Source organism: Jatropha curcas, chromosome 1 (assembly GCF_041381405.1).
Source record: "Jatropha curcas cultivar XTBG-Jc1 chromosome 1, XTBG_Jcur_1.0, whole genome shotgun sequence".
NCBI lineage: Eukaryota > Viridiplantae > Streptophyta > Magnoliopsida > Malpighiales > Euphorbiaceae > Jatropha > Jatropha curcas.
This window is the reverse complement of record NC_143151.1, coordinates 5,426,568-5,438,406: the sequence shown is the minus strand read 5'-3', so window position 1 is coordinate 5,438,406 and position 11,839 is coordinate 5,426,568. Positions and strand designations below refer to the sequence as shown.

The following is an 11,839-nucleotide window of genomic DNA, read 5'->3' as shown; positions in this document are numbered from 1 at the left end:
CTAATAGGTAATTGGTCAGCAGCTAAAGTAAACTGCATTTTAAAATTTTTTTTAAGTGAGAGTTACGATTTAAAGTCAACACTGTTAAAAGAATTTTTAACCGAGTATCTAATTGGGTTTCAAAACAAAGAGTTGGCTAGAAGCCTCGCAAAAAGTTAAAAGAAATAGAAATAGCGAGAAGAGCATCCTTATCAGCTTAATTATTTCTCACAAACCGAGGCAAAACGTTAGATGTGTTGTTAGCTATTATTCCAAATCAATAATAACAACAATAGTGTAGCTTGTAGCTTTCTTCATGTTAACAACACAGGTAGCCTGCACGTTTTAACCATATTCTACGTGGATCTTCTTACGCATGGACCCCATTTCTGTGGTTGTTCATCAATCATCACCACCACCAGCACCACCCCACCTGACCGCCCACCTTATCCATTCCCCCATTCCACTTATGCATCAATTTTCGTTTCTATCTGTGTATTATTATTTTTCAGAATATTCTCCTTGGATACTGTTAAGCTAAATTTAGATCAAATTTTAAAACAATTTCAAACATATACCATTTACCATAAGCTCTCATTTTTTTTTTTTTTTTTGAGAAGGCTCGATCAATAAATATTTGAGCAGCTTAATTAGCACTATTATAATAAATAAATTGTCGGTGGGCGTATAAAAACAAAATAAAAAGAGAGAGAAAGAGAGAAAGGACATTATAACCTTATATATCCCTCACCCTGAACCTTTTCTTCTTTTCTTCTCCCTCACAATAGATATGAACTAATCTGCTACTCTCTCTTATCTGGCAATTGAATATGACCCGTCACTACATACACATGCCTTCTATTTTTACTACTCTTTCTTCCATCAAACCCCACAACCGCAAACTGCAACTGCTGTACAACGACATGTCGTTTCAACCTATCAACACCCTTCACAATTACTCCACCTCCGCCTCACCACCACCAAAAACGCCACCGCCATCCTCAGAATATTCAATTCATCCGCCCTTTGACTCTTCTATGGCCTTAACTGTTCTAGTCCTCTTAACGGCTTTTTTCTTTATGGGCTTCTTCTCCGTCTACCTCCGACGGTTAGGCCGTCCAACGCCTCCACGCCGTAGCCAGCCAAACGCCTTCAGCGACAGTCAATTAAGCACAGTGGCAGTGGCAGTGGCAGTGGCAACTTCACGTAAAGGACTGGACGCAGAAATTATTAAGTCACTGCCGGTGTATGCTTATTACCAAGGGGATACGAAATACCAGACTGAGTGTCCGATTTGCTTAGGTGAGTTTGAGGAGAAAGAGATGCTTAAAATGATACCATACTGTAAGCATGTGTTTCACTTGGAGTGTATTGACACGTGGCTCAAAATGCACGTGAATTGTCCTGTTTGTAGAGGGACCCAGTTTTTTGACATAAGTAAGGGAAAGGCCAGCAGCGGCGGTTGCCGTGGTAGTTTGGACGGGGTTGATGACCACGTTGCGAACCAACAAGATGGAAGATCGACGATGGAGATTAGTGCAACATGCATACAAGTGGGGACCACTTGGTAGCATAATAGCATTAGGTGTTCGAGTTTTAGAAGGAGAGAATTTGTAAGAACATCAGGTAAATGATACGTGTGATTTGGCGCGTGTAAATATGTGAATATTTATTCTCTTGATTTTTATTTTTATTTTTTTTTTTTGTTTTTTTCAATTAATATGTACTTATTATTAGACAATTACTTTTGTGATAGTGATGGTTTAATGTTGTAGATGAATCCTTGATTAGAGCGGAGCCTTCTAGCGTCTAATTGTCACTATTAGCATAAGGATTAGTCTAATTGCAAAACCTATTCAGTAAGATAATCATAATTGTGGCAAAATGACATTAGAAAAGCAAAAACCTATCGTTTAATATTGGAACGCTTTGAGCCAAATTTTTTATGGGTTTTTTTACCAGTAAATTTTTTTTTTTCTTTCTTTCTTGGATAAAATGCTTATTATTCCTTTTTTAAATATTCTGAAATGTTTATAAAATTTTTAATTTTACATGTTTAAACGATTTCTTTTATTTTCTTATAATAACTTAAATGATCGTTGATTTTTTTTTTTCTAATCTGTATGATTATTCGTTAAATGAAATACATTTATTAATCTCTTAATGGGTTAAAGATGAAAAAAGAGTAAAATAATTATTATTAACTAAATTCTTAATATACATATTTTATTAAATCACACATAAAATGAGATCAAACGAGTAAAAATTAAAAGATTAAGAAAATGAAGAGTTTTTTTCCTTAAAATCCATTATTTTTTACCATGCGGGCAGATTAGATGCTTTGGCTCATTTGAACTGATTTATTTTATAAATTTAGAGAAATCACATTTGCAAGGGATACAATCTAATTTAAAAAAGAAAAAAGAAATGCCATGTAACGAACATAAAGTTCATTTCACACATCTAAGTAACAAAAAAATTTGTAAAAAGCTTGTCATTTATTAGTTCTTCATTTATCCTATAGAATAAGGAAAACAAACATTACCAATTCCCACGTAATATTTACACGAGACTGGTTGATAAAAATCAAGTGTCAAAACTTCACTCGAAAGGAAGAAAATAACACTAAGTAAATAGAAAATATCAAGTATTAAGATCTGTGATGTAGTTAAAACTTAACCATTATCTTATTAAAACAAGATTTAGAATTTAATTTCTTCTTGCTATTAATTGCAATTTAATTATCATTGAAATTAAATAGTAAACATATACCTTACCTTAATAATAGGGTATGAAGATATTTCGACTACAAGTTGCAACATCAGAGCCCCACAATCGTTCCATTATCCCCTAGGCTAATAGTGACTAGGTCCAACTAGTTAACCCTTGTCACCATCTAAAAACCTTAGAGCAATATCCCCCTATCATCTTGTGTTGCAATTTCACCAAAATCTATCAATAATAAGTCCTGTGAAAGGGAAATAACGAAGTAAACCTTTCCATCTCAGTTTCCATGTCACCCATTCGTTCAGAAATAAAGCATGAAAAAAGAAGTACAATTTCAAAAGATAAAATGATATCAGATCAACCAACAAGTTAAAGCAAGTTGTACTAAAATATCCTTTACAGGGGTGTGTAAAAGGGAGTTGCTATATAACCCCACTTGAACTGGGGATTTCTCAGGGGTTCAGGATATGAGTCATATGTCATAACCTTTGTACAAAGGGGGAAAAGGTTGCCTTCAAAAACTCTAGTATGATCCTCCACTCAATATCTTTATTCACATCAAAATGATTAATTAAAGAAAGCCAGTATTTTTTCAGTCAACCATACAATCAACACAACTAAAATCACGGCATCAGGAACCCAGGAAATAATAAATACCTGGGGCGATCGGGGTATGTCTTTGTTAATCCAATTATCATTTCTTTCTATTTTCTGATCCTTGAGTTTTTTCTTTTCGAACTTCAAAATTATAAAATGGAGTATGCGCGGATCACCTCAATTACGGGTGCCCTGCACATTGGACACTTTTCACCTTTCTGAACCAACTCATTTGCACATTTTGAACATGTGCACATGTGCCCACATCTGTAATGAGAAGTGTATAAAAGAAAAAGGGGAAAATGTAAGAATAAGCGATAATATATATTCTTCCCTGGCTTATGAATGCTACTAAACAATATTAAGGAGTATATCTCTAAGCTCCAGAATTACCTGTACAGCAACGAATCTATATTGCTACTGCAGCATATACTGCATATTCCTTTCCTTACATGATCCCATTTAGCTCTATCCTCCGGCAAACCATTGTCACACATCTCTGCCATAGAACAAGAGTATATTTTATGGTAAACCCAAAAAGCAGCAAATGAATCGTAACAACAGAGTTTGGCAGACATAAATTTTTAGGCCGATATTTTACTGTAATTTTCAAGAGAAAATATCTTATGTCAAAAAGTTTACTCTGACAACAAAAATGTATCCAGTGCAACTAGCATGTATGGAAAAGGACATGCACATAATAAAAAGATGAAACTAAAAGTCTGGTAGCAGAAAAACGCCCAAATAAGAGTTTCCCACAGGAAAAAGTAATAGCATGAAGACTATGACTTTTCCCCAAAGCCAACTCAAGAAACATCACGATTCATGTGGCCCCATCATCAAGGAAAATATCCACTGACTCAAAAAAAGGGATTGACCGTTGAGATGGAAATATAATGAATAAAGAACTATTTCCCGGACAATGTCTCAAACATGTTATACATAACTTGTTATAAAGTGAAGAAGAAGAGAGAGAGAGAGAGAGAGAGAGAGAGAGAGAGAGAGGCAGCAGGAGCAGGCATCAAATTATACACACCAGATGAACCAGCTGCGCGATTCAGGGCAGCAGAAACTTCTTGTCTTATTGACCTCTGCAGCTCAAGTTGCATGTCCATACAGGCTTCCAGCATCCTCTGCATATTGTTCATCCTTTGTTGTAATCTAGCCATGTCAATCCTCAAATCGTTAATGATATCCCACTCCTGCACAAAATCAAAAACATTTTTCGAGTGAAACTGAAACTCTATAACAGATTTCAACATAAAAACTTCAATCCTCAGAGAGAAAGGAAGAACCATTGTCACTGACAAAAAAAATTCCCAGCATCAACTAAGAGGAGATAAACAAACATAACAATAGAGTTTTTAAATGTGTATGGGCCTGAATGAATTTGCTTCAAATGACATATCTACAAATATAGCAAATTTTCAAGTATAACTTAATTAAGTCCATTTAGTATTTGACAGTGCTAATGAGCTAAATATAAACTTTCATAAGATAAGCACATTAACAGTTGTATTGCAAGTATTGTTGCAAAAAAGAGTCTAACTTTCAAGAATCATGGAGGAAAAATAAACGCACAATTCCAAAGCGCTGATGCACGTCATGTTGTGGCCAAGTAAAATTTCGCGTATCTTGGTCCCAGAGCTGCTGTACAGGGGGGAGTGATGAGGAAGGCAGAGTAATTGGAGGACTCTGGACTGGTTCTCCCAGACCCTCGTTCTGGTCCCTATTCTGCTGCTCCACATCTTGATCTACTGATGCAGAAGTAGGATCAGTTTCTTGCAGCTCCCAATCAAGGGGAACATGGCTTTGCCTTTCGACGTATGATTGTATCAATTGGTCAAGACTCTCCCGGAAACCACTACGAAGAAGAGTAGATACACTTCGCCTGCAACATAAACAAAGTTCAATCACGTTTTCAATGACTAGAATGAGCTAAATGAACAAGCCCTTCAGTAATGATATCCTTACCTACTTAGCAGTTCCCTGAGTTCCATACTGTACACATTATCATCTTCAGGGTAATAAAAAGGATCTATCCTTGCAACAGGAACAGCTTCCTGTTCAGAAGGCTCTTGTAACCAACTTTGCACAGCCTCTTGAAAACCACCATCTTCATGCCACACTTCAGAGGTTTCTTCTTCTCTTTCGTCATTTTCCAGCCACTCACTAGCAATGGTTTCATGTTGAGGTCCATCTATATTATCTTGAATTCCACCACTCTGTTCATTAGATCCAAAACCATCTCCAAAGAAGCCTCTAGCCTCACTTTCCAAAACCTGACTCTGCCACTGGTCTACTTGTGCAGCAGATTCAATTTGATTGACATCTTCAACATTGCCTTCCAAATCACCCAAATGATTGGATAGCATAGGGCCAGAAATTTCACTATCATCTGGGTCTGTTTGTTGAGAAAATACTTCATTGGTTGGTAACAGAGGGATAGGCTCTCCAGCAACACTTTCATTGTTACCTTCTCTCTGGTTTCCACTCACATCTTCTCCACTAGCATATCTACTATCAACAGATTCAAAATTCACAAGCTGCTGCCTTTCTCTTATCTCAGTCTCTGGAGCTTGTCCTGCAGCCTCTTCTGTACCAGACGTAGGCTCCTGTGGACTTCTATCTTCAACAATGTTACTTCTTATATCATTTCTACAACCCAACAAACCACGGTTATTACTTTCCTCTACATTTGACTCAATTTGTTCGTGAAATTCACATATGACCAGTTGCGAATTATTTTCTTGGGTTTGTTCGCTTCCGTTAGAATTAATGTCGGTATTAGATGCGGTATCAAAGGTGCTGCTGCTTGCTTGACCACAAATAGAATGGTCCAATCTGGAGGAAAACCCTTCCCTTCAAGGAGGAAACAGTTCTAATATCATTAAGAAATGTACTAAGCTTCAAATTAAATATGAAAAGAAAGAAAATCCAACAATTGATTTGGGGCACTTCATTTGACTAACAGTTTCAATCTACTTTTGGACCAACCAAACTATTATATCCTAATTTCAGCATGAGTCAAATTTCTATAACATTTTTTTTTTTTTTTTTTTTTTTTTTGCAACAAAACTATAAAACATGGTTCATCATTCATGGGCAAGTTTTGTTATATTCCAAACAACCACTCTAGTACGCTATTCCTCAACATAATCAACAACCACATATTCTACCAGAATCTTTGTAGCTTAAATCACAAGTTATGCGTATCCATTAATAGAACATTACAAAACAAACAACACTTAAAACTACCAAAAACCAAAATAATGTAAAATGAGCAGTTCATGACATTCCAAACTACCTTCTCAAATAGATTATCAATCTCCATATCCATCAGAAACATACAAAACTAGAATTTAGCTGTTATATTTGATTAGATTACACAGCTAGATAAATAATCCCCAGTACAATGGCATTATAAGCATAAGCTATCCTGCTCTATACCAAGCAAAGCTTAGGCAACTCAAGTCTACAGAACATCATCTGCCTATCAACCATAATCAGCATATGGTACATATAAGATTGCAAGGACTCCATAACTAATTGTGAGATTTGCAGGCTCATAGCAGCCAAACCCAATCCCTTCTTATTGTTAATTAAAACAGTTTCTATGAACTGGCTGCAACGGCATCAGATGCTTGTTTTGTGTATGCATGTGCACGTGTTTGTGTGTGTGTGTGTGAGAGAGAGAGAGAGAGGGGGGGAGAGAGGATATAAAGAGAAACAGAGGGATGGAAATTTACATATTGAGGATGATATGATTAGCATAAAGATCCAAATACCTAAGGTCGGATACCGTGTGTCTTAGCCTCAGTAAGCCTAACTCACTTGCAGCTGTGGACATGGATCTATCGTCTTCAATTATTCTGTCATTTCGCAAGAACCTACCTCTAAGCAATGACTGCAAAAAAATATCAAAAGTAAATGATGAGTAATTGAAAGACAAGACAGTAGTTAATCATTTGGAAGCAGGCATCAACAGCAACACAATAGAAAGTCGACCATAAAAGTAAGACAGCTCCAAGAACTTGAAATGCATCAGTATTGAAATAGTAAGTCAACAAGGATACAAGTATACTCAAATCTACGGGAGAAAACAAACATTTAAGGAGAAAGTAAATCATTTTTTCAAATATCATTGAATTACTGCATCTAAGCAAAACCCTCAAACATTTATACCAAGAATCTCTAACCACAATTACACAGTCAAAAGATTGTATATTTTTTCTTTGAATAACAGAAAAGAAGCAAAAAGAAAATATCTGAACCACAAAAGAAATGAGATACAACAATCTTTTCGAGGTTGGAAAATGAAAATAATTTGTAGAAGCTAACCTGAATGCGGATCCGATGAGCAAATTGTGATACAGCCCGATGCTCCAACAGACCTTGAAGCTCTCGTTGCCTCTCTATCTCAGACTTCTTAAGCATATCAAGTAGAGCCTGTCTGCCACATAAACGACGAATTCCCCTCCGAGTATGCTCAGCTCGCCCTTCATTGAGGTTAACAACCGATCCATCAAGAACTTGTTCTATTTGACCTGCAATCTCAGCACCATGCTCTTCTCTGCGGTCAGCACAAGTACCTCTCTGCCGGCTGTTCATTTGTACCGACTCCCTTATAACTCTTACTCTCTCCTGCTCAGTTTCACCCAACCATTCTGCTCTAGAACTATTGTTCCTCCTCGAAATATTAGATCCACATTCCCTCGCAGCACAGTTCATCCATTCCCGAAAAATCTGTCTTACTCTTTCCCTTTCAATCTCCCCCATATCAGAAGAATCTTCTTGCCCATTCTCGGATCCAATTGGACCAGGAGACCATTGTCCAAAGTCATTCTCGCCCACACTGACATCCTCTGAAATGCAACTATGTTCACTACCATGGCTGTCAGATAACTCCACCCTTGAAAGGTCAGAACTCAGTCCATCACTTCTATGTTGGAGAAGTCTCCTGCCAATCCTCCCTCGAGCATGACCCACAACATGTTCATCCTCGAGCTCCCGCCACATTTGCAAGAGTGACGATGCCCGCGTGCTAGTGCTCCCATCATCACCTCGGGTACTCACGGCTTCTGATTGAGGTTCCCTGAGGAACGAGGAATCAAGTACAGAAACATTGTGTAGACCAGCAATAGCCATTAGTCAAAATTCCAAACTAACAATCAAACACTCTCAGCCCATCTGCTTAGGATGCATGAAAAACTTGTCTATTTACAATTAATACACAGATAACTGTTCACAAGTTAGATCACTGCATTAATTATTTTTCCACATGAAGTCAACAGCCCTCTAAATCCTCAACATCATCCTCATCAATCTTCAGTGAAGCCTAGGCAGTAGAACATGAACATCAAAGGGAACCAGCATAAACTGCTCAATTCATCACAATAAAACTCATCATAGAAGTACTTTGCTTCCTGCATCAAATAACAAAATGTCACTCTGTCTCTCCTCAAAAGGCTATTGTTCTAAAACTTCAAATAAAATCAAGCAAAAAAAAAAAAAAAAAAAAAAGCAATTATACCAATTTCAATACCTTTATAAAAAAACCTCATAAAGTTAAATCCAAAACCTCAAATCTCGACAGCCCTACACAGCCACAGGCTCATTCAGTTCCTAAATCCTCTGTTTGGTACCAAGGAACAGTAACAAAAACAAAAGTAACTGAATTGAAACGAGATGGTCCCGATCATGTGGAATGCAGATGCATCTGCCTCATCCACTCAGGTGAGTCCAAGAAAAATTATTTCAACCTATTCAATTCCCAAACCCTCTAGACTCTGTTTGGTCACTGAGAAAATTCAGGAAAAGTTGAGAAACAGAAACTTCATACCTCACATTTTCCATTATCTGCAAATCAATACAAAACGACCTCCACTTTAAGAAACTCGTATTAAACTGTTGAATTCCAGAAATCCAAAAAAACAAATTCCCCATTCTTTTCCTAACCTTCCTCAACAACCAAATAAACCACATACAAGAACAGAAAACCATTACTTAAAGTACCATTACAGATACTTTTCAACACAAATTTCCTCAGAAAAAACACCAAATCAAACAAATCACAAGCAATACAAATAAAAAATCACCTAACACGACAAGAAATGCTCGGTTTTAAAACACACCTAAAACAACTACCAGTCTTATTCATATAAAGCCATTTGAAACTTACCAGAGAAGCTCTGCTCTTGTTGATTTCGAAGAAGTAAAGGAAACGAAACCCTAGCAATAGAGAGAGAAGCGAAGAAAGAGAGAACCTGAAGAGAGAGAAAAAAACAGAGTCTTTGAGAGAGAGAGAGAGAGAGAGAGAGAGGGAAGAGATTTTATTTTAGAGCAATAAATTTGGAAGGTGGACATGTCATCCTTGCACAGTTTAAGCCCATAAAAACTTGACGTAACACTAACGTCCAAAATTTATACGACACATGGCAAAAGCCCCTTTCTTTGTGGAAATTTCCTAAAATCTTGAAGGCAACGGGAGAAGCGAGAGGGGGGAAGAGTCCAAAACTATAAACGACACCGGATTTATAGGTATCGCTTTTCACCTACCATTCCATACGTCGCCGTTCGCTCGAGTTTCGCGCAGCTTTGACTTTATCTGGGGAGGGGTAATAATGGAAGATAGTTTGTGTGAGGTTGACGGGTGGGAGATAACGGTACCTGACGGTGAATTTAACCGTTGAGAGTGGGAAATAACGGCAATTTAAAAGAAAGAGTTTTATTATTAATAAGGATGATTAGAGGGCTGCTTCCTAGAATGGGGAAGAACGCCTTACCGTTTTGTCAGTATTTAGGGCAATTTGTGATTTAACATGTTGGAATAGATTTTGATTTGTACGAGTGTTTTTGTCGCAAATTTAAGGTAATTAGTTTTGTATGACGTGCATAGTAATGATTGTTTATATTTTTTATATTTTTTATAATACTAAGGTAATTAAGTTTATTATTATAGGATTTTAAAAAAATCATTATTGTATGAGCAGGGCATGTGAATTTTTTAAGTATTTCCAATAAATTTTAATTTAGTTATTTTACTAGAATTTTTCCCTAAATTTATAAGTTTATAAATTCAAATGCATGTTACAGTCTACTTAAAAGAATAACTAACTATGACATGTGCATTATATATAGCCCATTCATAGACATTTCTTAGATTTTAGTTCAAATATAAGTGCAATAAACTATTTAAAGATATATATATACACGTGAAATATAAAAAATATATATAGGTGTAATAAGTATTTCTTCCGTTCCATTTTGCTTGCATGGTTTGACAAAATACACATATTAAGTATTTAGTCAATAAAAGTTATTTTGCTCTTTTTTGTACTCTTAATTCATTGGAGATATTAATAAAAGTCCCTTATCATGGAAAAAAATAATTGTTTACATGTATAAATTTAAAAACCTTATAAATATTTTGGGACATAAAAAAAAAAGAATAACAAGTAAACAAAATAGTACGGAAAAGAGTATAACTTTTCATATTGAAAATACTAAATGAGTATATCAAGAAAACCATTACATGTGCGTTGATAACATGTAATAGTTGAATAAACATTTATTGAGATTAATTGCAATTTATGACTCAAAAAAACCATTTTCTTTTTTCTTTTTGTTAATTAGTTGCGGTTTGTTGGTCTCTCACTTATATAAGAAATGAAAGATCTCGAATTTAAATAATCTCGATTAAAAGAGCTTTCACCAATTTGCTAAATTAATTTGATAAGTTAAGGGAGGGTTATCTATATAATTTAATCCGCAATGTTATTTAGCCCATTGAACTTCCCAATGAAAAAAAAAAAAATCATAACACGTGATAGTCCCTCTATTTCATAAAAATAGGTTGATTTCTTTTTTTTTTTTTTTACTTGTATCAAATTATAGTCTTATTTTCTTTCATATAAAAAAATAATATTTATATTTTCTTCTTCTATCTCTATTTAACATGTATTTTTATCACCAATCAGTTGTTGTTTGTTTAGTTTCCCCGCGTCTTGTAGAAGATGTGAGGAACGAGAGATTTCAAGTTTAAATCTTCTCTACCATAAAGATTATTTAAAGAGAAGTGTTACCCCCTACTGTATAGTTCACAATATTATTCCGAACCATTAAATTTTCTATGAAAAAAAATGCACCTTTATCGATTTAATATTCATCTTTACATGTGTGTGTGTCAAAGAGGATGAAGTGAAAATTGAGCAAAAAGATGAATTCTGATAGCTAGCTTCTAAACGCGTGAATATGTTACAATCTAGAGATAAATGCTATCAAGCACACTTTTTTTGGTAGAATATGTTCAATTTTTGGATGGAAAATGGTGATTTTTAGAACGAAAGGACACTGTAGTAAGTTTAAATAAATGTTATAATAATTTCTAAAAAATAGGGACACAAGTGTTAACCAATTTAGAAGCATTAAATTTTTGAATGCACAAAAATACAATAAAAGCAAATTTAATAACCAACATTAATCCGTAACTTGAATTTAATAACCAAAATACATACAAATTTATTTCTCAATTGTC

General features: G+C 35.4%; 2 protein-coding genes across 5 annotated transcripts; one reads left to right on the top strand and one right to left on the bottom strand.

The window, feature by feature from the left end:
- The first annotated feature begins 608 nt into the window (after positions 1–608).
- LOC105627992 (RING/U-box superfamily protein) lies at positions 609–1,753 on the top strand. The gene has a single exon (XM_012209276.4). It carries the CDS (start codon positions 810–812, stop codon positions 1,548–1,550), a length of 741 nt encoding a protein of 246 aa, XP_012064666.1. The 5' UTR covers positions 609–809; the 3' UTR covers positions 1,551–1,753.
- Positions 1,754–2,319: 566 nt separating this feature from the next.
- Positions 2,320–9,648, bottom strand: LOC105627993 (Ring/U-Box superfamily protein). 4 transcript variants are annotated; one of them, XR_002283637.3, is made up of 9 exons: positions 9,485–9,648; positions 7,645–8,729; positions 7,092–7,210; positions 5,278–6,165; positions 4,885–5,194; positions 4,340–4,505; positions 3,697–3,802; positions 3,364–3,570; positions 2,320–2,947 (listed from the first exon to the last, which is right to left on the bottom strand). XR_002283637.3 is itself a non-coding variant. In XM_020676897.3 (9 exons), exons 3-9 carry the CDS (start codon positions 8,449–8,451, stop codon positions 3,453–3,455), a joined length of 2,514 nt encoding a protein of 837 aa, XP_020532556.1. In that variant the 5' UTR covers positions 8,452–8,729; positions 8,849–9,162; positions 9,485–9,648; the 3' UTR covers positions 3,039–3,452. The 4 variants fall into 4 exon arrangements, 3 of the variants coding, with proteins under 3 accessions (XP_020532556.1, XP_012064667.1, XP_089576395.1); XM_020676897.3 differs by lacking the exon at positions 2,320–2,947 and adding an exon at positions 8,849–9,162 and having other exon boundaries at positions 3,039–3,570; XM_012209277.4 differs by lacking the exon at positions 2,320–2,947 and having other exon boundaries at positions 3,039–3,570.
- Between the last annotated feature and the right edge of the window lie 2,191 nt (positions 9,649–11,839).